The sequence below is a fragment of the Acanthisitta chloris genome, unplaced genomic scaffold (assembly GCF_000695815.1).
Source record: "Acanthisitta chloris isolate BGI_N310 unplaced genomic scaffold, ASM69581v1 scaffold38815, whole genome shotgun sequence".
In the NCBI taxonomy this organism is placed as follows: domain Eukaryota; kingdom Metazoa; phylum Chordata; class Aves; order Passeriformes; family Acanthisittidae; genus Acanthisitta; species Acanthisitta chloris.
The window spans coordinates 14677-40973 of NW_008676085.1; the positions used below are offsets into that span (position 1 = coordinate 14677).

General features: G+C 44.9%; 1 protein-coding gene across 2 annotated transcripts; it reads left to right on the forward strand.

Annotated features, from left to right (window-relative positions):
* Positions 1-5346: 5346 nt before the first annotated feature.
* On the forward strand, positions 5347-16781 carry POMGNT2 (protein O-linked mannose N-acetylglucosaminyltransferase 2 (beta 1,4-)). 2 transcript variants are annotated; one of them, XM_009075980.1, is made up of 2 exons: positions 5347-5416; positions 14491-16781. In XM_009075980.1, the coding sequence occupies exon 2, from the start codon at positions 14583-14585 to the stop codon at positions 16317-16319; it is 1737 nt and encodes a 578-aa protein (XP_009074228.1). In that variant the 5' UTR covers positions 5347-5416; positions 14491-14582; the 3' UTR covers positions 16320-16781. The 2 variants fall into 2 exon arrangements, with proteins under 2 accessions (XP_009074228.1, XP_009074227.1); XM_009075979.1 differs by lacking the exon at positions 5347-5416 and adding an exon at positions 5471-5686.
* Positions 16782-26297: the final 9516 nt, after the last annotated feature.

Below are 26297 nucleotides of genomic sequence, written 5' to 3' on the forward strand. Positions count from 1 at the left end.
CTTGTGACCCCACAAAAGTGGGGTTGCAAAGAGGGCTGTGTGGAAATGATGCATTGATTTATTGGTGGGGGAAAATTAGCCACCTTATTTTTAATTACTATTCAAATAAATATAACAGCAAGTCTAATACAAAAAAAAAAATCCCATCAAATCAGGCTTGAACTTCTTCCTCTTGCTGCTGTGCCCTTGATAAATATGCCAAGATTCAGCAGTTCTTCCATGAATTTTCAAGCTGCCAAGGGCATGAAGAAGTTCTTCCCAGCTATTGAACTCTAAATTGTTGCATATGACACCTGGAGGAGCTGGAATGAGTTTGTACAAGTAACTCAGTGTATTCATCACACTGTCCCTATTGCGTGCAGTGGTTCACTTTGAAGCTGAGAAAGATGATTCATGTTGCTTTTTTCTCTCCCCTCTGTCAGTAGCAGTGGTAACCCCCAGAGCAACATTTGAAACAGTAAATGCCTGGCCTACAGCCATGTGTTACTATTTTTCTGCTGGGCCTTCGGATGATACTGTAATCAGATGAGGGACAATTGTTCTTTTCTGTGGGGAAAATCAGACTGGGATATTTAAGTGCTAATCAAAAAAAACAATTTTAAGGATATATTTAAATTGGCCAGCAGATATTTTTTACTCCTGTGGCCTATGCTGTCAGGAAACACCCTTTTTTTTTTCCTCCCATGTAAATTATTTTATATGATTTGTGAGACCTTATGCTGTGTTCTGAAGTTTCATGTGAATATTTGCACCCCTGGGATATGCTCCCAACCCAGAACATGAGTGATTTTGTGCTCCCTTAGCGTCAGCCTAAGTGGTTACACTGAGGGGAGGCAGAAGGTATCTAATGATACTGTGCTCCTGTCAGTTGTTAGTGTTACTCTGCTGTCATATGCATAGGGCTGTATGCTGGCTGCATCCCTTTGAAATGTGAGGATGTGGTGTATAAGTGTGGCTGAAGAGGGCATTGGAAGTAAAACAATCTGTTTGCAATTATGGGACTCAAAATGGCAGTAAACCTTTTTATTTCCCCTGATTTGATTTAGATTCTCCGTTAGCTTGGCTCTGAACTATATTCCTGCCACGCTGCTGTGCTAGGTACCTCCGGGCATTTGTCAGAGACTGGATAATTGAAGCACACACTCCAGCTTGGGTCAATTTCATCAAGATTGTAGATGATGCTGCTGCTGCTTCCTTGTGGAGTTCTTTCCATGAAGTACTAGGACTTTGGTTTGTAGGTTTCGGTTCTCCAAGGTTTTTAGGAAAGCATGGGGTCTCTGAACATAGCAGAAAGTGGAAGGTTAGGGCAAAGGCAGCATCAGGGAACAGTCCTATCACAGAATATTCTGAGTTGGAAGTGGCACACAAGAATCATTGAAGTTCTGGACTCTGATCCTTGAAGTCCTGCTGTAATCCTGCTTGTGAACTGAGATGTCCTCATCAGTTCTGGAACAACTGCAGCCCACTTGCAGACCAGTTACATAATCCCAATGAAGGTAGTGAAATTCTTGGACATCTTAAGCCATATACTTCAGATACTTCCACAGCTGTTAGCTGTTCACTCCTATAGATCTGTCTAAGTGCCTGACAGTTCCTGAAATGCAAGTTTTGTATTTCTGTTATGTCTCTTCTTCTGCATACCTTGGCACCCCTATGATGTTCATATTCAAGGGTGGTTTTCTTTTCAACAGCTGTATTTTGCTGTGATATTAACATCTTAATATACTAGGGCATCTGTGAGACTTGGTGGTTATGACTATGCTGTCAGTCTGAATAGGAAAAAGGGTCTTTTCCTTTCCTCCAACCACTTTAGGACAAGTCCATGCTGGCAGGACCTCCGGCTTCAGGCTAAATTGTGGCTGCAGGGGAATTTCCCAGGCATGCAGAAGGCCTCACAGCCCTCTGCAGGGCAAGTATGGTGGGAAAAGAAGATGGGAGGAAGGTGTGTTGGGAGCAGAGCATGTGAAGGTTATGGCTGCTCCACCAGCAACCTTTTCAGTGCAACAGTGACAGAGCTGATAACTTATTCCTCTCTGTCCTTTACCATGTTTACACTGTCACTTGTGGTCTTGGGGGCCCTGTCTCCTGTCTTCAGCCCTAGAGCCCATGGAGATAAATACAACCTTGGGGTACACAAGAGGGTTTGATTGGTGGATTTTTCACAGGAAGCTGCTACCATATTTGTGACTGCTGGTGCTGTGTGTCCTACCCAGATCCCTTTGACAGTGTCAGTCTTCTCATCTGTAAAAAGGGAGATGTGTTGCAACGATAAAGGCTTAATATTAAAGTGTTGTCTCAGAGGGGACAAGATGCTCTTCCGTCTAGTTATCCAGGCATCTCACAGGCAATGTTTTACCCTTGGTTTTCTCATGTCAGTCTAGGTGAACATCATTTACTTACCCAACTGCTCTTATGAGCATGAATTATCTCTGATTCTTTTACAAACACATTGGCACTAATTCCATTTGCAGATCTGCAGTTGGCAAAGCTGTAGGAGAGGGAATTGGTTTATCTGTGTCATGCTGCTGACCTGTTGTTACTGGTGACAAAATGGGAACTTGAAAGAGCACAAGTGACACCTAGCTTGAGTCAGAACAGCTACTAAAGCCATCTCCTGCCTTGGTGACTCTCCCACACCACTTCTTTGCACACACATGGCATACAGCTGCAGGAGCAGGTCAGTATGTCCCTGCAATGCTGCTAGGGTGCTTCTTAATGGGGATGAAGGGGTTATTAGAGTGAATAGTTGAGCATATGACAAGTTCAGATAGCAGGCAAGTAGATATTTTATATGTATAATAATGTATCTGTGGAGGAAAATAAATATCTATGCATTTCAGGTTGATGCAGATATATGTAACTTAGGGGTGTGTGTAAAATGTGTTCGATCATACTTACACCTTTGTAAACCTAATATTTATGTAAACTTGTGTCCCACATCTCTTAAGCCCAGGAATATGTCATACTTGAAGTAGTTGAGCAAAGTGGGGTTTGGCCATTGAGATACTCTTCAAAAAATACCTTTTCCCCTGTCAAACTATATTCTTGCTTAGGAATTCTCAGTATTTGGCTGAAGTCCTGGTCCTTTTGATATGAGTTTTAATGTTAGCTTCTGCAGAATCAAAATGTCATCCTCTGTGTGTTGGTGTCCCAATCTTGGTGTTCAGAAACCAAATGCTTCCTTTGTCTCCTTTTGTATTTATCAGTACAAGGACTTTTTTGTTAGTTCAGGCATTAAATTTTTTTGTGCTCTCAAACTGAGATGCACTTTGGGTTCAAAAGCACTGCAGGAAGAACAATTTCTTATAGAGCCTCCTTCTGGGACTATAAATAATAAATGCTGTGACTCAGAGTGACGCAGGCACCAGTGCAACACATATATGCCAGGCAGAGATTCAGTAAATAATGATTTACCTGCTCTTTGTCAGCCCTAAACCAAGAGGGATCTATTCAGACTTCTTTACTAGCTTGATGAGTTTTGTTTGAGCTGTACTGCTTTTTAGGAGTTCTAAAATGTGAACTCTTTTGTGGTGCTGTTTTTGAAGGCTGCAACTTTATGAGGGGTATTAAATATTTATCAAACTCTTAGTTCTGAGCCAAGACCTCCTATTCAAACCTCACCAACTTCCAGCAGGTGCTGACTGTTTGTGAAGAGCTTGGAGCTGCCAAACTTAGTGCCTTATGGTGCAGGGTAATGGACAGTTATTGTTCTAGAGCTGCTGGGATTATTTGATTATGTTTTCTCTCCTTTAATGATCTATCTTAGTCCTTTGTGGTGTGGCAGATTGACAACAGGACCCTCTTCAGGACTGGAACTAAACTGTTCAACTCTATGTGATGTGATAAATTGTACCTGTGAAATCTGTGCACGTAACTCATTTCAGGACTAGAGAAGAAGCTTATTCATAAATGGAAGACCAGTATGTATATGCTGTCCTTTCTTTTTCATTAAAATAAAAGCATGTCTAAGACAAACGTGTGTCTGGGTTATCAGGGATACCATTTGTAAAGCCCCTAACTGGAGCCAAAGGTCTCTGGAGTCAGTGGAAAGGCTCCTGTTAACATCAGTGTTAGGTTAGGCAGTGGAGCTTTCTGAAGTGTGGAAAACACAAAGTCAGGATGTGTTTTCTCAAGTGAAGTCAGCTGCAAATTGAACTCCACTCCCTGACTTTCAGAATTCAGAGGAAAAACGTCTGACTGGTTTCATATGTATGGAACTGTATGCTGTTCTATATGAGACAGCACCTTTCCATTCAGCTGGAACAGAGGACAATAGGATGAGCTAAAAAAGTAGTGTGACTCTGGATTTCCTTACCCCCTACAGCTATGCTGGGGACACTGAGCGGGCTTGCCAAGGAGGGGCTCTCTTCTATTTGCTGGGTTTTTTTATTTATTTCTCCCAAGCAGCTGTGACTGACCAGTGTCCCTCTGAGATCCTCTCAGGACAGGCAGAGGCTGATGCTGTAGTTCAAAGTCCACCTTGAGTGGGAAGAGGTGTTAGAGAACTTCTCTTTTTCGTCATTCTTATTTCACCTGTTAGGTCTCACTTTAAGGGAAGAAGCCTCATGGATAATCAACAAGATGAGTCCTGCTAATATACAGCGAACACATTTGCAGAGAACCTCGTATGTCTCTTGTGATCTGTCTGCAAGTATGTGCCTACAGGGCTGGGATCTCATTCCTGTGGTCAGTGGTGTGACTTCCTGCCATGAACCTTTTGGTGAGTGCCGTGGGCAAAAACTGGGTTATGATCCACATGTAGATCCCGTTGCAGGATTAGGACTGGAAATGTTCCCAGTCACTACTGCCTGGTTTGCCATCTTCCAGAAGCCACTCAGTACCCAGAGGTTCAAGTTCTGCTGAGAAGATTGGTGAAGTATACTTTCCCCTCCCTGACCTTCAGCTTGTGTGCAGTAGGAAAGCTCCTGGATCATTTCTGTCCCTTTGTATTTAGGAATTGCTTGTTTCCACCGTAAAAGATAACTTCATTTTGAAAATACTGTTCCCTGGATCTCTGAAAGAGGGCAATCACAGCCTCGTTCAACACTAAGCCATTTGCTGACCATCACAGCTGGGAAATCGCTTCCCTGCTGCCAAGGGAATTGCTAGAAAGCATGACAAAAGGCTTTCACGTCCTCTAGCGAGGGGCATTTTTTTTCCTTTCTCTCCTATTGTTTTCTTCTTTTGTGTGAAGTGTTTGGAGTAGCAGTGACATTAGTGATACTCAAAAGCAATATTTCTAAAAATGCGGTGTCCGTGTCCCCCCCCCCCGCCTGTCTCCCACGACACGCTCAGCTCTGAGAAACAGCCACGGTGGTGTTTGTTTCAGCGTGGCCGCCCCGTTGGGGATTTGCAGGAATACTGCAGCAAATCATCCTGCATGCAAGGCTGACCTCTGGGAGGCTAACAAATTGAGGTGAGCCAGCTGGAGCGATAGGACACTGCCGGCAGACAGAGCATGCTCAGACCTGGGGGAGAAAGGTAGCTCAGGCTGCAGATGGTGCACGGGTTACGGTGCCGAGAGCTGTTAGATAGGGTTCTTTCTTTTTCTTTATGGTGGTGAGGAAAGAAGAGGACTGGAGAGTGTTCGTTCCCCTGCAAAGCATAGCTTTAAGGTGTCTTCTTTTTTCTTTCTCCTGTGAAAGAGAGGCACCGGATAGCATTTCCTGTTATTTAGCAACACCAGGTATGCATGCATGTGCTGAAACACTGATCTGCCAGTGATAGTACTTCCAAGATTAAAAAGGTTGCAGATGCTCTGAATTACTGCATTTCTTTGCTGGGTGTTATTGTAACTGTGCTCTGTTTGCTGTGCTGATCACATACGGCTCTGAATTCAGTTTTGTTGGCAGTCCTGGCTGCAGTGTACTTCGGGGAGGGAGGGAGGTTAGCATGTATTTGATGATATCTCCTTGCTCTCCCCCCAGCAACTTCACACTGAATCTCTCCTCTCTGTCTGTGCACATGTGGGAAGCGAGTCAGTAGTGCTTTTGTAATCCCAGGTCTTTGTAGTCCCTCTTTGTTTGACTAGCATTTTGCTTTATCATTTTTAAACAAAACTCTCATGGGGAAAACATCTTTGATTCGGACTGAATTCTGTAGGTTTGCAGAAATTTATTTCTTGCTGGACAGGCACTGCTGTGGAATTACTTTTTTTTTTCCGACCCTCCCCTAAAAACATGCTAATGTAGAGCTTGTGGTAACCAAGGAGGGATTTTCGCTTTCTTACTGGCTGCGCTGAGCTCCGAACAATTTTGGCTCCTGCTTAGAATTTGCAGCACACAGGAGCGGTCTTGGGCACCATACTGATGGGAAGCAGGGAGAGCTCAGGCGGCAAATGCTGCTAAGCACTAGTCCCAGTACCCAAATAACACAGGTACTCCATCCTTTGGAGAACAGAGAAAGAAAGGATAGATAAAATACAGAGAGTAACAAATGACAGCTAAATTCCAAAGGCATAGTTGGAGTGGCTGAAGCTCATCTTGTTCAGTACTTAAGGATTTCGTGTCATATTCTTTCAAATTCACTTCTGCAGCATTAGTAAATTTTTCGGTTCAGCCACCTCCGCTCCGTTTTTGCTTTAGGTAGACCACCAAACTAAGATAAACCTGCTGCTCGCTGACAAATGTTTTATCGTGGCAAAGGATACAGACTAAAAACAAGAGACCAGGCAAAATGGGAGGCTTTTTACTCATGTGGCAGGGCTGTTAATGCCAATAGAACCTGTTAGGTTTCGGTGGGATACTCCGGTGAACAAAGATCGACTGGAATGAACTCTGCCTGATAAGCTTTCCCCTCTGTCTGGCCATGGTTATTTTGAGTAACTCAGCTTTTCATCTTTTAGGCTTTGGGACTGCCAGAAAGTGAAGACTTCAGGGCTGGGAGAAATACCTTTCGTTTGTTTGTTTACCTTTTTAGTTGATTTTTCTTGCACCTCTTGCCTCAAGCTTCTGTATCAGTATTTATTAGAAATGCATCTTATTTAGGGGAATTTCTGGAGATGAGGGTTAGTTTTTGTTTGGGGAAAGGATTTCATACTCCATGTCATTATGGATGGAGGAGAGGGCTTGGAAGTGTGGACCAAGCACAAGAAGTATTCTTTCAAGATTCATACTTTTAGCTCAGTTTTGTGGCTTTTTTCTATGCGCTGACTTCTTAGTGTCAGAATATTTTTTTACCTGTTATTTCATAGATCAAGACAGCAGTATCAACAAATATTAAATCAATGGCTGCTAGTCAACATGAAAGGTTGGATCTCTTCCTGTCCCACCTCTCACAGACTCTGAAATGAAGTGGAAAAAACCTTCGATTTTGTATCCAAAAGTGCACCTGGTAGGGGTCCAGTAGCCACCAGTGTTCTTCTGTTCATATTGAAGGTATGTTTGCAGTAGAGACCATTGCATAGAGCCTCATCTCCTTGGTTGCAGTCTTGCATGGAAAGATTTATAGTTTTGCTTTCTATTCCTCACTAATGCTACACCATAAAACCTGATTTTGATTACAGTTGTCTGCAGATAATATTTTTGTAAGACAGGGGTTTTTAAAAGTATATTGGTATAGTTTTTATTTTATTTTCTGAATAAAGCTCTATTTTAAAAATTCTACTTGAGACTACATGGTCAAGATATTCTTATTTTTCATATCCTTTCTTTGTGTCAGGCTTCATGAATGATATTTGTATCTTTAACTGCTGGATTTGCTCCCTTCGAGAATCTGTTCTTTTCCTGTTAAAAAGTCAGTGTTTCTACACTTGGATGCCTTTTACAAAGAAAATGTTCCAGTATATCAGTCATTCAGTGTACCATCCTTTCTTTAATGTGCTATGTACTGTGAAAGATATATGTATCCCATTAAATAAATACAGTGAATAAGATGATAACAGCTTTTTGGGCTGTGGGGATTGACTTGCTTGTAGTTCTGCGGGAATCTGTGACAGAGATGAGAATAAAAGCAAATTCTTGGCTGCTGAATCTACCTCCCCCTCCTTCCAATTGGGAAAGTTGCCTTCTAGCAACTTCTGCTTTGAGCATGAATGAAGTAGGTATTTAAAACTGCATGTGTTATATACACTGCATCCTTAGCTAAGCCTCTTGCATCAGGGATGGGAGAAAGAACAGAAGACATTTTGCAGGGGGAGTGTGAAATGCCATGTTTACATGCTTTTCCTGTACTGGTCCTGGAAAGCCAGTCTAGCAAGAGATGGATCTGGGGGTAGGGAGTGCTGATGGGGAAACTGTCCTTGAATATCTGCCTCCATCCCTTCCACTGTGTTGCCATAACAAGAAGGAGGGTCAGGGCCCCCTGCCCATTTCCTGCCCATGTGGCTCTACCCCAACTCCTTCCCTGTCCAGTGGCAAGGGCAGCCCCAGTCCACTTAGGGTTGTGCTGCATTTCTGGGAACTGTGGAGAGGGTTCTGTTTGGACATTGCTGCTACAGCTGGCAGGCTCTGCACAGGAGCTGTCAGCTGGGCCAAAGCCAAGTTGGCCTCTGTGAGGAAGCACTTCTCTCTGTACAGAGTGATGATGCTCTCTGGAAATGTCTATCCTCCAGGCTTTTTTTTTTTTTTGCCTATTTTGTGAAGTTTTTTAGCCTGCCCTAGCTCTGGAAAACTGAACATTGACTTGGAAGTGCTTGGGTGGTTGGTAACAAAAGCTTGTCCAGGCCTGAATAGACAAAACAAGCGTTTCTTATATTCTTAATACCTGCAAGACTAGGTTGTCCCTCTTTAGGCATGCTGTTTATCTTGGTCACCCTTGTTATCCCTAATCAAGCTCTTGTGTTTTTCCTTTGGGGACCTTATGTCTTTTTTTTTTTTCTTTTTTAAAATGGAGATTTGAAATACCATCCATCATATTAATAATTTTTTTTTTTTTTTTTAATATTATGTGGGCTTTGTAGCTTTTCTCCCTATTTCTTACCTAGCTTGTAATTTTTAAAATGGAGATTTGAAATACCATCCATCATATTAATAATTTTTGTCATTCATCCTACTGGAGCTTTGCAATTAAAAAAAGAACAACAGAACTCATCTCTTAAATGAATCCAAACAGTCCTTTATGCCAACTGCCTATTAGGAGAAACTTATGTGGGCTTTGTAGCTTTTCTCCCTATTTCTTACCTAGCTTGTAATTTTTAAAATGGAGATTTGAAATACCATCCATCATATTAATAATTTTTGTCATTCATCCTACTGGAGCTTTGCAATTAAAAAAAGAACAACAGAACTCATCTCTTAAATGAATCCAAACAGTCCTTTATGCCAACTGCCTATTAGGAGAAACTCCTCTCTCTCATTCCACCCACTCTGATCTCCTAGACATGTTAACAAGAGATGAACAGTATCTCCATCTATGCTTCTTGTCACTTTCCCAACTCTGGAGGATGTTTAAAACATCTGATGACCAGTAGCTAGCGGACAGAAGGTGGTACTGTGTCTAAACTTGCATGAGAGTACTACAGACCTGCAGGATGCTCGAGGTCTCTGCCAGAGGTGCCTGCTAAACACACCAGGCACATGTTCCAGGTGGAGGCCTTTATCTGCTCGCCAGCCGTCAGTGCTGGTTAGGAAAGCAGTGGCTGGGCTGAGGGAATGGAACTGTGACACTTCTGCAAAGTGAGTGGGAGTGGAGAAAGAGAATGCAGTAAGCTCTTCATGCCTGTGAACTCTTTTGGAAACAGTGAAGAGCTGACCAAAAATAGTCCTTCCCACAGGCCTCTGGAGCAGCATCCATTGTGGCTAAGCTGCAGTCCTCGGGACATGCTCTTATTTCCATTGCAAAGTCTTGAGCTGCCCCTACACCAGTGTGTTTTGTTGAAGTCCCCATGTTTGACCATGCAGCACTGTAACTCTTCATGCCTGTGAACTCTTTTGGAAACAGTGAAGAGCTGACCAAAAATAGTCCTTCCCACAGGCCTCTGGAGCAGCATCCATTGTGGCTAAGCTGCAGTCCTCGGGACATGCTCTTATTTCCATTGCAAAGTCTTGAGCTGCCCCTACACCAGTGTGTTTTGTTGAAGTCCCCATGTTTGACCATGCAGCACTGTAACTCTACTCTGTGCTTCCCTCTCCCACTCCTGCTCCTCCCTTGCAGCCAGCTCCTCTTGGGAATCCTCAGGGGCAGGTCCCATCCCATCCCCTCTCATGGGGTGTCACTGCCCTCTGCCAGCTTGGCAGCGAGCTCTGCAGCTTTACGTGCATGTCTCTTCTGGCTAGGCTCTCCTCGATCAGCTGTCGTGTCTTCTGGTGCTGATGGATGGTGTTTTAGCATTTCAAAGCAGAGAGCAAAGAACTGTCAGTCCATGCGATTTCCTTGGTAACTGGGGCGTATTGCTCACGTGGAGCAGAGCCCTGGTTATCCCAGTGTCACTGGGAAGCAAGAGTGTGGATGAGTGTGGTGGGGATGGGAAGGAGGTGGTCTGTGGGCAGCTGGGTGTGTGACTGGCCCAGATGCTGACCTATATGTAGAAAGAAACAGCACAGAGGACTGTGCTCTTAAGGCAAGTAGCAGTATGTCTGGCCTGCCACTTCTCCAAGTCCTTTTCAGTTCTTACAATGTTCTCTGATGACACCGTGGGAGGGGAGTGGCAGCTCTAGACCCATTTTTGAAAGGGAGATTTAGTAATGAAAGTTTCTTTTATTGTGAAGCAGCACACTTCAAGTGAAAGACTAAATGCTTTCACCTATTTCAGCTACCTGCTACCTCCTGGGAAAGTTTCCTATCCCAGGCTTACTGCTGCTGACAGCACTTAATGTCAGCTTGGAGGACTGAGGAACCAAGGGACACGGCAAGTGATTGCTTGCCTTTACGCCTTTGGTGCAGCCCCTCCTGGGTATGTAAAAGTGAACAGTGGGATTGTTTGTTATTGTTTATGTATTTATGCATATATTATGTTCCGTCATTCCCTGATGTACCAAAACTTTTAGTTCCTGAAGGTCTGTTTTCACTGAAAGTGTCAGATTGAAAAAGAAGTTGATGATAAAATGTGGGAAAACAGGCAAAGAATTAAGACAGTTCCCTGAGTACCTGTGAAATTCTCCTTTCATTTCTGCCTGCGACACCCTTTCCTGCCCACGTGCCCTTGTTCACTTCCATCAAAAGCAGCTTTCAGCCAAGCAGCATGGACCAGGATTTAGGAACTGGCAATGAGGTACATAAACTAAGATGGATTACTTTAGCATTGCTAGCATTTAGCATCTATTCCTGACACCTGGTTGGCTAAAGCACATACACTTTCAGCTAAGTGCAGGGAAGTGGAAGGGCTGCAATAAGGGAAGAGGTGGAAGAGGGCCGTGCAGGTGATTTTTAGTAAAAAGTTGAGTTGTTCATTCGTAGCCATTTAGCAGGTATGGCTGTAGCAGAGTCTGAAATGAAAATTGCTAACCTCTGAACACTGGCCACATCCATCAGGCTGCATCTCTGAAGTGCCTCTTATGCCCTTCCCTTGAGGCTGGAGGGAAGAGAACAAATCAGTCAGGGGTGAAACATTAGAACAGGCTATTTTCAAGAAGGCCTGTTTGGCTCAAGGGGTTTGTAATGGTCGGCAGAGCTCTCCACCAGCAAGATGCCTGTGAAAGGCAGGTAGTGTCAGTGGTGTTTTTATGTACTGTGGGCTTCTGATGCCTCTGAAACACCCACACATACACACTCACCTCTCCATAATGGAATAATAAAGAGGCCGTGTGGTTTTTCCCCCTGTGCCAAGTTCTTGCAACTTGCACTGACTCCACTGAACTTGCAGGTGCTTTGTTCTTCTGACCCGCAGCAGTTAATTTTCACAATGCCTGCAGATTGGCCTTTGTTTGAAGTATGTGCTTGCAGCAGAGGACTTGCTTGTTAAAGGTCTCCTTTACGAGCTGACTAGCAGGCTTTGCACGTGGCTGCTGGGGATCAGTCCTTTCCTGGATGATGCTGCTGAAGTCATTTAAAGCTGTGCTCACAAGATGAGAGATTTGTATTGGAGAGGTTTTGTAGAGAGTTAGATTATATCATTAGGCATCTTTCAAAGACAGTGACGAAGTAAAATGAAGCTTTGAAAGTCTGGTACCAACAAAATAAGCTAAGACCTGTCCCTATCAAAAATTTCTTGTCCTGAAAACTAGTTGGATTGTATTAGCAGAGCCTAACTGAGCGGTGTACCACTGTCCCTGGTGGGTTTCCATTCAAGGCTGTCCATGGAACAGCCGTGGTTGATTGTTGCAGAGCCATTATGAGCAGCAGTCATCCCCTGTTAGCAGGGACAGACAGACTGAGGTGTGATGTGGCTGCCATCATTTGTCTCTGCAGGATGTCTGTAGCACCTAGGACAAGACCGGGGTTCAACTGCTGTGGTGGAAACAAAGGCTAAGTGTTGGAAAAGAGTTTGTCGCTGTCCTTCATGCCTTTGTCGACAGAGACCGGCTGAAGAGATGAATGAGTACTAAGAATGAGATAGAGAAGCATCTTTGGGAAGTGGTTTATGGAGCGCTGATCCTGCCCTGGTAATTAGATGACCACTCTGCGTCCCTTTCCATTTTCTTTTCCATGGCTGAAATCAAAACAACACCTTTTTAATTTGCTGCTTGCTTTTAGGGAGTTGTTAAATGAGGCAGTTTTTCAGACCACTTGCCAAGAAGGTGGACTTCATTTCTGTTTCATTTGAGTGGCTAGAGCTGCTCTGAAATTGAAATGAATTTGTTGCTCAGGTCCCCAGAGACCACCTCTCGAATCTGTGAGGCTTAGAGCTAGCGCTTGTTTCTTTGGCATTATTCAGACTCCCACACACCTTCAGTTCTTCCTAAGACAGGGATCCCACAGGCTGTTGGGATCTCACAAGCTGTAGGAACCCTGTCTGACTTCATTGAATTCCATGAACGATTCTCCAATTCCAAGTTGCAGGAACCAGATTGCAGGATTAAGCTTTTAGGCTTCAGTATCTCTTTTCAAAGGAACTTCCTTGGCACTAGAGGAGGTATTTGCTTTAGTCCCAAATATGCCTTACTGACTTCCTCCGCTCTGCCTCCACTCTGTAGGGTGTTCAGGCACTGGAACAGGTTGCCTAGGGAGGTGGTGGAGTCACCATCCCTAGAAGTGTTTAAGAGGCACCTGGATCTGGCACTGGAAGGTGTGATTTAGGGGTTACTATGGAGCGACAGGTTGACAGTTTCACCTGATGATCTTAAAGGTCTCTTCCAACCCTGATGATTCTACAAGAAGTGTCTTTTTAAGGGATGCTTGGGATGTCAGAACATGTGCTTGACACATCGCTTTTTTCCCTGCCTGCAAACTTGCTTCAAAGGAAGTTTAAACTTGCTGCCTTTAAAAACAGCAGCTAGAAACCGTCCAATCAGGTATTTACCAATCAGATGTTTCCCTTCCTAAAGTTTTCTGTGAGTCATGGGCAATTATTTACAGCCTGACTAGCAGTGAGTCTTCATGCATAATGAAAATTGAAGCCCATAAATACTGTAGATGAGTCAATACTTCAAGTGGAGTTCACAGTTGAAAATATAATCAATACCCTGATATAAGCCAGTAGTGTTTCTACATGGAAAGAAAACAGTGGCAGGATCTCTCTAAGAGAAGAAGAAACAGGGAGGCCTTGGAGCAGCATGGAAAAGGTTCTCAGGTTGGGATGGGAAAATGCCAACACTGAAACCCTTCGAATATATTAACTTATCATTTGTGTTATCATTGGTGCGAGTCAGACTCTCACTAAATGAAGGTTTGATTGCTTTAATGACACATAAGTTCCTCACATAAAGAGTGGAGCTCTCCTCTCTCCCATGCCGATATCTCTTTTGGAAGATGATGGCAGTTCCTAGCCCTTGATCCTGGATTTCAGCCATAGAAATACCCAAGTGACTCATGAGTCTCCCACGGGGCAGTCCTTAGACCTGCAAGTCCTTCCCCTGCCCCCCAGTAAAATTAAATTGAATGTTATGTTCACTAGTTCACATTCCACATTGGGGTGTAGTGAAATCTATATTTGGCAGTACTCCTTGTCCTGTTATGACTTGCACAGTAAAGGTGAGAGGCACACTTGGGTACTCACAGCCATACAAAGAGCATATGACAGAGCAAGAGGAGCTTGATCTCCTAAGCCCTGTGCAAGTAGCCCAGTGATTGCAGTGCTCTCTTTGCTCTCCCTGTGGGAGTGGTCTGCAAAAAGCAGAGTGAGCCAAAGTCCTGGAGAACATACTATTTTTTTCCTGACAGATCTTCATAGAGCTCATCCTTAAACTCTTGAACATTTTCTTCTTCAAAAGCATAGAAATGAAAGTGAGAGAGAAAGCCTTCCTGTAGAGCAGCTCCCAGTTCTCTTTGCTTTATTTATCTTTAGAGTTTTGGGTAGAGCTTTGGCACTCTTTTCTTCTTTTCCCTCATTCCCTGGAAGGGGCAAAAGATCCTGAAAAAAACCTAAAGTCTCTTGAATGCTCCATAAAATGTGATTTATGGTGGAGCTGTAAACCCGACGTTTAAATGGTTCCTGTCTTGTTTTATTTTGCACAGGTCTTTGCCCTCGTCATGTCAAGGAGTGTTAATGATGTGTTCCCTCTCCATTGCATTCCCCACCTGTCATCCTGCTAGGATCTAACTACAGAATGAACATAGCAGCTGTGTTTAATGCTCTGCTCGTGTCTATCCTCGCTGCAGTGCTGTGGAAATATATCAAACTCCACGAGCATGCCTCCATGGTTGAAGAGGAGTTGGTCCTCATGCGTCAGTCTCAGGAACTTTCAGAGGTCCAGATCGACTACCACGCAGCTCTGCAGGCACTGGTGGAGGAGGGAACCAGGATGGTGTGCACTGGCAGGATGCACACCGACCGCATCTGTCGCTTTGAATACCTCTGCTACTCTACTGAGGCTGAGGAGTTTGTCTACTTTCACAGCAACTCCTCAGTCATGCTTCCCAACCTGGGCTCCCGGAGGTTCCAGCCGGCTCTGCTCGACCTCTCCTCTGTGGAAGACCACAACACCCAGTACTTCAACTTTGTGGAACTGCCAGCTGCTGCACTGAAATTCATGCCAAAGCCGGTCTTCGTGCCAGATGTGGCGCTGATCGCTAATAGGTTCAACCCAGACAACCTGATGCATGTCTTTCATGATGACCTCCTCCCCATTTATTACACCATGCAGCAGTTCTCTGATTTAGATCTGGAGGCACGACTCTTCTTCATGGAAGGGTGGAATGAAGGTGTTCACTTTGACCTCTACAAGTTACTGAGTAACAAGCAGCCGCTCCTCAAGGAGGAGCTTAAAACCCTGGGCAGGCTCCTCTGCTTTACCAAATCCTATGTGGGACTGTCCAAAATCACCACCTGGTACCAGTATGGATTTGTCCAGCCACAAGGTCCAAAGGCTAACATCTTGGTTTCTGGTAACGAGATCAGGCAGTTCACCAAATTCATGATGCAGAAACTGAACATCAGCTTGGAGGAAAGCTCTGGTGAGGAGTATATTGTAGTGTTCAGTCGAACAATGAACAGACTTATCCTAAATGAGGCAGAACTAATCCTGGCTCTTGCTCAGGAGTTTCAGATGAAAACCATTTCCGTCTCTCTGGAGGAGCATTCGTTTTCTGACATCGTCCGGTTGATCAGCAACGCGTCCATGCTGGTCAGCATGCATGGGGCACAGTTGGTCATGTCGCTCTTCCTGCCAAGAGGTGCCACAGTGGTGGAGCTCTTTCCTTATGCTATCAACCCTGAACACTATACCCCTTACAAAACCCTGGCAACCCTTCCTGGCATGGACCTGCAGTACATTGCCTGGCAGAACACCGACAGGGAAGACACCGTGACCTACCCAGACAGACCTTGGGATCAGGGTGGGATTGCTCATCTGGACAAAGCTGAGCAAGAGCGCATCATCAAGAGCACAGAGGTGCCACGGCACCTCTGCTGCCGCAACCCCGAGTGGCTCTTCCGTGCCTACCAGGACACAAAGGTGAATATCCCATCTCTCATCCACGTGATAAGGCAGACCGTGAAGTCTAAGCCTGGACCCAAGAAGCAGAAATGGTCTGGTAGCCTCTACCCTGGCAAAGTGAGGGATGCCAAGTGTCAGGCCTCTGTCCAGGGCACAAGTGAAGCTAAACTTGCCGTGTCCTGGCAGATCCCCTGGAATATGAGATATCTCAAGGTCAGAGAAGTGAAATATGAGGTGTGGATACAAGAGCAAGGGGAAAACACTTACATGCCTTATATATTGTCCCATCAAAATCACACCTTCTCAGAAAACATTAAGCCCTTCACAATATACCTGGTGTGGATACGCTGCATCTTCAACAAAAATCTCCTGGGACCTTTTGCAGATGTGCTCTTATGTAGTACATAACCTGTCATGCTACCTGTACAGCTCTAACCTGCTCTCCACTCCATCTGTGGTTTAAAACTTCTTGTCTTGTAGTTTGTAGAGGGCTGAAGAGGACTAGACTGTACCAGTGCCTAAGTGTCCATTTTATTGCACTCCACGTGTATTCTTTAAATGGTATTTATTTCCCTTGAGTGTTTAAAAATAAAAAAAAAGAGAAACCTCTGTGTTCTTCAGAGTAACTTCCAGAGGTTAAATTACATGCTGAATGCATGTAATTGAAAACAGAATGGAAGTGAATTGTGTGTACCTTGGTCGTGATTTAAATTTGTTCCTATTGTGTGGTGAGTATTTAAACTGCAGTTAATCCCATGGCTAAGTGGGCAATTCTCATCAGCTTTTTCATTGTAAGTTATTTTTTCAATAACTCTGACTGTAACTTTGAGTTCAAGATTTTGTACGAGAGCCTTCATTAAACTGCTGTAAACCTCCGTATTTTTTTGCAGTTTATTATTTGTCAAAAGCATTATTGTGATAGATTTCACTATTGCTGTGATAAAATGTGTCTATGTGTAGCCTTTTATTTTTCATCTTTTGGCTGAAGAGAATGAGACTACAGTGTCAGCTTCATGTTTCAAATCAGATTTTACTGCACCCCTATTGCAAAAGGTGGGAGTAGCAGATAGGAGGTAGAAGGGATGGAGTAGATAAAGTAATTTACTGTGTTTTAAGATGCTTTCATTTTGTGAGTTATGTACAGGTGTGTGAGAAAGGAATGAGATGGCTCGGAGGAGGTGATGGGGGAGAGATTGCGCTTAGAGCAATCTGCTCAAGAAAATTCTCTCTTTTTTGTGTTTGAGCAGAATAATCTGTTGGTAATAGCTACTAACAGGTACGTGCTTTGCTAGGGAATAGGCAGGTGGTGGCACGGGGAAGCTGCTTTTCTGTGCACAGGTGTTCCTGGATGTTGGTGGGAGGAAGTAGACAGGTAAGTGGGTGCCATGGCATTGGCTGGACAGAGCACATGGCAGGGATCAGGCTGATGAAACTCATATGTGTGTTGCTCCAGTGAGGGAAGTTGTTTATTCTAGACTTAAACTCATTTTCCCTGAGATCAGAATCTGGCTTCGCTGCCAAGGTAACATACGGACTACTTTGGACCTGATCCTGCACGGAGCTGATTTAGCTGGAGACACTAAATGGCTCTGTCTTTGAAAACCAGATCTGAGTCACAGGTACAGCTCTTGAGGAAGGAAGAAAGAAAGGGGCAGGAGTGTGAGATATTTCCGTGATAGATGTTAGCGTCCTCCATAGTTTATCACCAGCACTGAAGCAACAGGAAAAGTGCTTTCTTCTCCTCTCCCTCCCCAGTCCACACCTTCCTCCCAAGGTCTGGATGGACGCTTAAACAGTAGGATAAATATCTTGCTTTCTGAGTGATGGTCTGGTAGATGAGCATTTCAAGGCAGGATTATAAACATGGGTTCTAGAGAGGCAGGGGGAAAAACACTGCTGTACAAATTGGACAAGAAACAGGAGGGTTGAAAAATGAGTGAAAACCACGATACAACATTGGACCTTCAGGCAAGTGCTACTTCTGTATATTCATTTTCATTATGTCTCACTTTGCTTTCAAACATGTTTGATTTAAAGGGGGGAAGGGAAAAAGAATATCAGTCCCAAAGTCTGTTTGCTTTGCCATTGTAACCTTGACAAGTAATAGGTTTTGCTTTGATATTTTAAAGGGGCATGTGAATATTCCCAATGCTGTTTACTTAGGACAAAATGGGCTTCTTGCTGAAGTGAGTGTCCAAGCTGTGCCCCAAAGTCACCATGTGGTTGCATGTTCCCTGCCACCTATGTCAGAGCTGAGGTGAGAAAAGCTTAGTAACAGACAACAGTGAAAGCAAACTGTTCAGGGAAGCCTCCAGGACCTGTGGCTCCCAGGACCTCACTAGCTGATTAGCTCCTGCTCATGGAAGGGTTTTGCAGCAGTTTTGCATCCCCACATCCGTCCAAGCTGAAGGCAGCCCTGTGGCCAGTGGCCATCCTGCTGGCTATTGCAGAGGTGGTAATGTTGGCACCCTATGAAGTCGGTTTTGGATGAGTCTTCAGACAGCTGAAATTTAGTCAGCATTTGTTCTGCATCAGTTCTCAGAAGTAATTTTCTTTGGGTGTGTGAGCTGCCTGTGTTCTCCTAATCACCATTCATCCTGGGCAGGGGATTGGTCTGTGTGTTGCCTTTCTGCCTGCTTATTCTCTGTGCCTTTTGTAGTAATCCTTTGCCTGTAATTTGTGGACCATCCGTTTCACTTAAAATTAGTTCCGTATGATTGCAGATTTTCTAACATTTGCAGATTGGTTACAGCACATTAACTATTTTCTTCCCATATCCTAATGACTCCAATCAACCAAATTGGCTACAGAGCAATGAAGTATATATGTGGGTTTCTGTGCTCTTAACTTGGGCACGAAACAGTCTCTTGCATTCGGAGAGAGACTTGCTGTTTCCAGGAGATAATCAAATGTGCTTTCCAAAAATGTGCATTCAGGCTCTGTCTTCCTCATCAGTGCTATGAGTACTTTATGAGGTGGAAAGAAAATTAAAGGATTTTTCCTCTTCAAATTCTAGATAGCTGAACACTGAAGTGATGCTGCTGTTGCCATTTGCCTCCAACACCTGCCCAGTGTCAGAATGTCTATACTGGCACCTCACTGCTATACCCAAATTCCTCCTCTGCCAGAGCACACAGCACTGAGAACACATGGTCCAGCCTGTTGTGGTCATAAATTGGGCTCAGTAATGTTATGCTGATTTATACTACTTCAGGAACTGCTCTAGAGTGCTGGCATCTTTCCGTAGTGAATTTCCTTTCCTTTTAATAACTTTGCCATCGGTGCTCTGCAGGCCCATTCCATTTTTCACCCCCAATCCTCCCCTGTCCCATGGGCTGTTTGTTTCCCTTCCTTCACACAACTATCCTCTCACAGTCATTAGCCTTCATATTTCAAGAAAACCCACTGGGACTTTTCTCTGTCAGTGCCACTTCTTAATGGATCAGAAGGAACGTTTGCCTGGCATCACTTTAAGTTTTGTCCTATAATGAATGCAGACTGTGCACAGGGGCTGAGGCTGGATCTTTCATCTGTGCAGGAAGGCAGGGCTGGAGCTGAGTTATTCTATTTCCAGAACAGCTGCTTCTTCAGATGAGCTTGTGGGACTACTTTTGACAAGTTGCGTTGTGCAAGAGACTTGGAACTTCCACCACTGCATCACTTGTTTCTGCTCCCAAAGCAAATACATTATGCTCTGTTGTGTTGTCTGGCCCCACTGTCCTGGAAGAAGAGAAATAGCTGGGATTGAAGCCAGAACCCTCTGGGGTTGGTGCAGGATGCTGGTCTTGAGCTCGCTGCTGCTGCTGGGCTTGTCCATGCTTACAGAGATGGATCATCTAGGAGGATTTCCTCTGGCTGTATCTCCTTTTAATTAGGCCATGTGCAAGGAGCAGCCAACAGCTGTGGGAGAGCTGCTTGCCAACACATAGAAGGACAAAGAAGGACTGAATGGAGCACTTACCAGCTTGGACCTGTGAGGTGTTGGAGCAGGAGCTGCATGTTGGTATTAATACAGTTCTGTACGGGACAGGATTTCTCAAGTGTGACTTTGATAGTGCCAGAGTAATTCATGCTACTGTTGTTTTCCATTGCTTATAGCCCAAACTCACAATCAAAAACCATATCCAAGAAAAAGAACTTTTCTGAAGAGGCTTAACTCTAGTATGGCTTGGGTATGTTTCTCAAGAAGTACAATGGTGCCACTGAGGCTGTGCAGAGCTGAGACTTAAAGGATGTGGCTTGTCTTAAAATGCACTACCCCTTGCTCCACACAGCAGAAGGCCAGTTGCTCTGGAGGGGTAGCCTGGAAGAGCAGGAAGCAGGTTAGAGTTGCACAAATAAGGTTGTAAAGCCACCAAGTCACACTGTCTCCAGGACTATCAAGTGGTGGGAGGGACTTGTTTGTGCATCCTGGCAGGTGGCATTTGGCATATCACCTGTGGGAGCTCACACTGGAAAACTTCTTTAGCAGTGTTTGCCAGCTTCTCAGGAGCCTAATGCACTGGGAAATAATAATGAGATCTTGTTTTAATAGTTGTTTTGTTATAGCCTGTGTTCTGCTAAGCTATTATCAGCATACTCTGTGTGGCTTTTAAACCCTTGTTCCAGGCAGGAATTGTCCTCTCTGTAATGGAGAGTGGCTTGGAGGTGGGTGTCCTGAGCTTGATCCCTCAGCTGGGTGCAGTATGAAGACATCACTGAGGTATTGGCCAAGGGAGAAGCAGTGAGGATGCTGCTCCCCTGAGCGTGATATTCGCACATAGGTGCACTTGATCTCCCTCTGCAGAACGAGTGGGTACCTTGGTGGCCACGAGCTGATCATCTTCTCACCAGCCGGAGGTGCTCCAGTGCTTATGCAGTGCACTTAGCCCTTGACAAGCATGCAGAATCCTAAACCTCATCCAGGAAAATCCATGCCTGCCATAAATTGTTACACCCTTGCTTTTGCTTAGCCAAATTATTGCACTTTTCTTTTACTGGCCCTATGGATTTCTCCAGTTTTTGGCTTCTTTCTTCTCACACACTGCCTGTGGGTGGTAGGGGCAAGGGATGATGGGCTAGCTGCAATCCAGATTGGTCCCCCAGAGTGTGGGTTTTACACTTGTAGCAAGTGACTGGAGATAGTTAAGTATTTGGTTTTGCAGAGTGCAAATTGATGTTTTTCTGCTTCCTCTCCCCTCCCCCTGATTCTTTGGGACAGAGCCTTTTCTTAAGGAAATAATAGTTCTTAAAAGCAGTAACTGGGAGTTCTAAGAATTACTATAGAAGGAAGGAAAATAAAAAACATACCCTTTGAAAGACAGTTTAAGAAATACGTTTACAGAAGAAACCAGACAAGTTCTTAGAAGGTTTTGGTGAGAAAGAATGCAAAGTGCCTTTTTTGACTTCATCACCTCAATCTCTAACAACTAAATACATTACTCAAGGTAAATGTGCAACAGGAATATTTTTTAAAGCTGTCTATTGATTTTTTTTCAGATTTTTATTCTTTCTTCTATTTCAGGCCACCTTTTTGCCCCCATCTCTTAAGGCTTGGTGTGCCCACCGCTCTGGGATCTGCGGATGTCTTGTCCCAAGAGACCAACACCTCACAGGACCCAAATTAAATGAAGGCAGTTTTAAAACCCCACAGGCTGTTGGTGTAGATGGCTCCAAGGCAGAACCACATTTACTGCAGGTGGACTGGCACGGGCTCTGACCCAGGCCTTTAACCTCTTCAGGGCAGAAGTTTGTCCATCCCTACAGCATGGAGGCTGTTGCTCTTTGGGATCCCTGGGTGAAAGGGACTCTATAAGCACACCATCATTTCATTTATATTGAACAAAAGGGTGACTTCAGCATCTTTATTGCTGCATCTCATCTGCTGGGCTGTATAAATAGCAGACTTATTTCTACAATATTTTTACTTCTAGTGTCTATACAGTGTAAGGTTTAGTGGATAAAAGAGCACTTAATTTTTCCCTGCTGGACTTCGGGTAGACACACTCTTGGAATGACTTTCAATGTGATGACTGACAGTCCATCTGTGCTGTGGGTGGTATGAGAAGCACCACCATCTGCACGTGTGTGAGGCACATCACCGTCCTTATGTAAGAGACATCACCTCCCCCAGCATGTCCCCCCTAAGGGGGCTTGAGCCAAACCCTCTGCTAGTGCAGGGCTGGCTGCACGGGAAGCTGACATGGATTTACACTGATTGAAGGCCTGGCCCTCCTTGTCACCCTCTCAAATCATCCATTCAAAACATTCTGATTACTAAATTAATTGTTGGCACCTTCAAACAGCTACATGGAGTAGTCTCCTGTTTACTTGAAATAACTTGGCAGTGATCACCACCTTTAAATGCCGCTTAGTCCTGCCGTTTTCAAACGTGTTGGCTTTAAAATTTAATTGAGTTTCCCTTTGTTTGGTGTGTGTTCAAACAGCTCTCTCCAATTGCCTGATTTACCTTCTGGGTTAGCCATGTCCCTGTATGCATAATGTAGCATCCACAGACAAACCCACGTTTAACATCTCTCTTCTCTGTCCTAGAGACTCTCTGTTCCTTTGTCTTTGCTGTCTTTAATGTTATTCTGGCTGCTAGCAGCAGTGATCACCTCCTGCAGCTTGGCCAGCGTGTGGGTAGAGTGGATGAAGGTGGGACAATCTGCAGGCTGTTCAGCAGCAATGCTGCTTTCCCACTACCTGTGGATTTCCCACGGTGCTATCCTGGGGACATTTCTAGCAGTGTGACGTTTCCATGATGAGTCAATTCCTCCTGCTTCTTCAATCAGCCCAGGAAAAACCTGCTGGGTCCCTATTGCTGTCCACAAATGGGTACTGAGACAGCAGCTGCTGTGTGGATTCCACTGGACCCCTTGCTTTGGGGTGATTTACCAGTGCTGAAGAAACCAGAGCTGAATACTGGCCATTTCCTACTCTTCAGCCCCTGGAGCTCCTTGGAGAGTGGCAGTGCCTTCCCAGTAGATACAAGTCACAGGCTTGGGCAAGCACAGAGCTGTGCTTACTGCCTGGCAACTCTCCTGGCCCTGTTATGGGGGAACCTGCCCAGAGGCAGCAAGGAACAGGAGCTGGTAGCTCCCCACCCACCCAGCACCCTGCACCTCCATCCCACTTGCACAAAAGCAGTTGGGTTCATTCTGTATTGTAAGGACCTAATCTAAGTGCATTCTCCTCATTAAAATATGGGCTTCTTACAGCCCAGGTTTGGGAAATCTCTGGGCAGCAGACCATACTTACTGGAGAAGTGTGAGGTGGCAGATATATACCACCAGGCTGTGATGGACACAGCTGCCTATGTGTTTTTTCCCAAGGTGAGCACCGCTGGTCTTACCCTGCTCCTGCTGAGCTGATCCTTATCCCATAAAAAGAGAGCATATTGGTGCCTGGTTTGATGCATCCTCACCAGTAGCTCAGACAAGGGCTGCCTAAGTAAGCACCGCACACAAACGAGCCACTCAGTTCTAGGCAAGGATTTTGGCTCTGCAATATCAGCTCTGTTTCAAAGTAGTAACATTTCAGGGAAAAAATACACCGACAAAATGACCCATGTGGAGCAGCAGTGCCCTCAGTTTGTGCTGCTGCTCCAAGCCAGATAAGCCATTCACCTGGAAACCCTCTCTGCTTGGTGGAAATAAATAAACTACTTATAACCAATCCCATATAACCTGTAGGAAAATATTACCACTATCAGGTGACCAACAGCTTCAGGAATGGGCAAGCATGCCTGGACCCAGCCAGGTGCAGTCAGTGCATCCAACTGCAGCTCCATGGAGCTTTTGCCTTTTTATCCTCTATCTGGGTGGATAGTTTTTTTCATACCCTTTGCCTTCATGTAAACAACCATACAGGTTGCAGAGGAATAAACAAAAATCAGGCACTTGAACATAATTGTTTACTGGGAAAAATACCAAAGCAGAGATCCATGAAATGCGTGTGCAGTGCTGCAGGCACAGCCAGGTTTGCTGGGGCTGTGAAACAGGGAGGCTCCTGACACTTCGGCTGCCCTGGGAGCCTACTTACCTTTGGATGGATTTACAGCAGAAGGGGAAATCTGAAATTTCCTATAAAAGAGACCTGCTTATTGCTTAACTCTGAAGCTCCGTGACTCGCAGGGGAATGTGTTCCTTGCCACAAAATCTACTCAAAACACACATTTTTTAGGCTGAAGTGTTTTGAAATGCTTCAAAAATGTAAACTATCCATAAATGCAAACCAAATGCAAATCTGTAGCTTGAAGCAGAGGTAATAAGAAGCATAAACCCAGTGCCATTTATTTTAATGGGATTTGTTAATTTTCATTTGAAGCATTTAAATAACCACACCAGTAGCTCTAGTAGAAGCTCCCACCTAATGTGCATCAGCTGCTGCTCCAGCGCAACTCTCCAGTTCCAAGAGCTGCAGGTATTTCACACCTTGATGCATGGTGTTTCCCTTAACATCCTGCCTACTGAAAGCCACAGTCCTGCAGCACACCAAGTGATGAGGCTCCAGGTGGCTTCGCTGAGCTCGAATTAGTCTCTTGAGACCAGGCAGCACCAAGCTGGAGCTGCCCATCATTCACTTGGAGGTGCAGCTCAGGGTAATTAATTTCCCAATTTAGCTAAGAAGGCAGCTCAAACCCTGCCAGTCTGGAAGCCCACATGTGATGGCAGGGCTTCAAAGGAAAATGCTGCTGCTGGTGGGCTTGCTCTGTTTACCCATTATCCAAGCTGCATCCGTGATGACACCAGGGCAGTGCTTGAGGGCTGAGGCTGGGAAAGGGCAGGGGGCTGGCACACAGTGACAGTTTTCATGTGGTGTCCCCTGCCAAGCCCCCCAGGTCGCCTTGTCCCTGAGCTGTGAGCTGTTTTCTCCTCAGTTAACTCAGCACGACAGTTCCAGCTGGTCCCAAGCCATTGTAATTAACGCCACGTCTTTCCCATTTCTCTCTGGCTTTCAGACACGTGCCCAGGCTCCTGCCAGCTCTCATCAGCCACCCCCCTGGTGCCAGCAGGGTAAGGGCAAGCAGGGGAAAGGACCAAGTGGGCTTGCACCAATGCAAGGCCAGGCTTTGTCATGTCTGCTTGGGACTGGTGCATCATCTCCCACCTCAAAAGTTTGCTCTTGCACTCTTTGTAAAAGTGTGATAAAGCTTCTTAGTGTTTGGTGGCAGCTTCACTGTCTTCTACCACTGTTTGATGGCCAAGTTGAAGGACTGTGGGGCACCTGTGGGTGTGCTGGCCTTGCTCCCTGTCATTTATCAGGGTCATTTTCTCCTCAAGGTATGCATTTCAAGCTCTCCACCCAGAGAGAGGACCTCTGCCACACAAGAGTGTTATCTTGGTGGAGTCACTCATGTCTCCCTTTATTCTCCATATTTGCTTTCTTCCTTCCCATCTTTAGAGACAGCACAATGAACAGCAAAGGGCTCCTGACATTTGGGAGGACCATAAGAAAAAATTGTGGAGCAAAATGTGTTTTGCTCTGTTTTGCTAAAAGGGAGATAAAGGTTTGGCCAAATCCATGCCACACCTGGAGCTGAGAACAGCTCTATGACTCCTCTGCAGGAGTTCTAAAACCTGATTTTTAACTACCAGGTTTTAGGTGAAACATTTTGCCTCAGCTGACGGCAAAAGTGAAAGATCAAGCCCTCCAAAATCCAGCTCTGCCCAGGCACAAGGAAGAAATAGACATACTCCTCTCACGTTTGGGGGCTGGTGTTTTGATGTCAAGCTCAATGTTCGGGTTTTAAGGATCTCTTTGGCAGTGTCTTGCTGGGATTTTATTGAGGTTGAAAGGCAGAGCTTGTGAGTGTTTTATCATCTGTTCCTTTACCTTTGAAGGGAACGCCTATTGTTTAAGAGAAGTACAGAGGATATGCTGAGTTCTTGTTTAATAACTACCCCCAGTGCTCCAACACCATGGCAACTTAATCTCAGTGCAGAGTTCTCTCTGGAGCAAGAGAAGATCCCAAAACCATGGGAAAAAAACCCATTCAAACCTCCATCCCCCTGGGCAGGAGAAGCCTGTGGCAGAGGTGGTAGCAAAGGGGCTGTGGACACTGTTGGGGGGGGTTTGCCTTGCAGGGTGACCAGCAGCAGGGTGAACTATGGTCATGTGGAGTATAAGATAATTTTGACTAACAGCTGACTGTGTAAAAAAGACATGTCGGGGTCTCCTCGTTGATAATTCACATGCAGAACTAAATTGTTTGCTGGGAACAGTTCATCTTGTTCTTATTGTCACATGTGTGTGTCACCACAGGAAAACTTAGTTATCTGCTCATGTTCAGTATAGCCATCCCTATAAAATCTGAGGGAAAATAAGCTGTGGAGAGCCAGAGAGCTTTTAAAAGAGGAATGCTTTACAGAGGGAAAAAATACAGCATTAAAAAGACATCTAGCA

Excerpts from the sequence above, each read along its gene's own strand:
- POMGNT2 (XM_009075980.1), top strand. The coding sequence starts at position 14,583 with ATGAACATAGCAGCTGTGTTTAATGCTCTGCTCGTGTCTATCCTCGCT.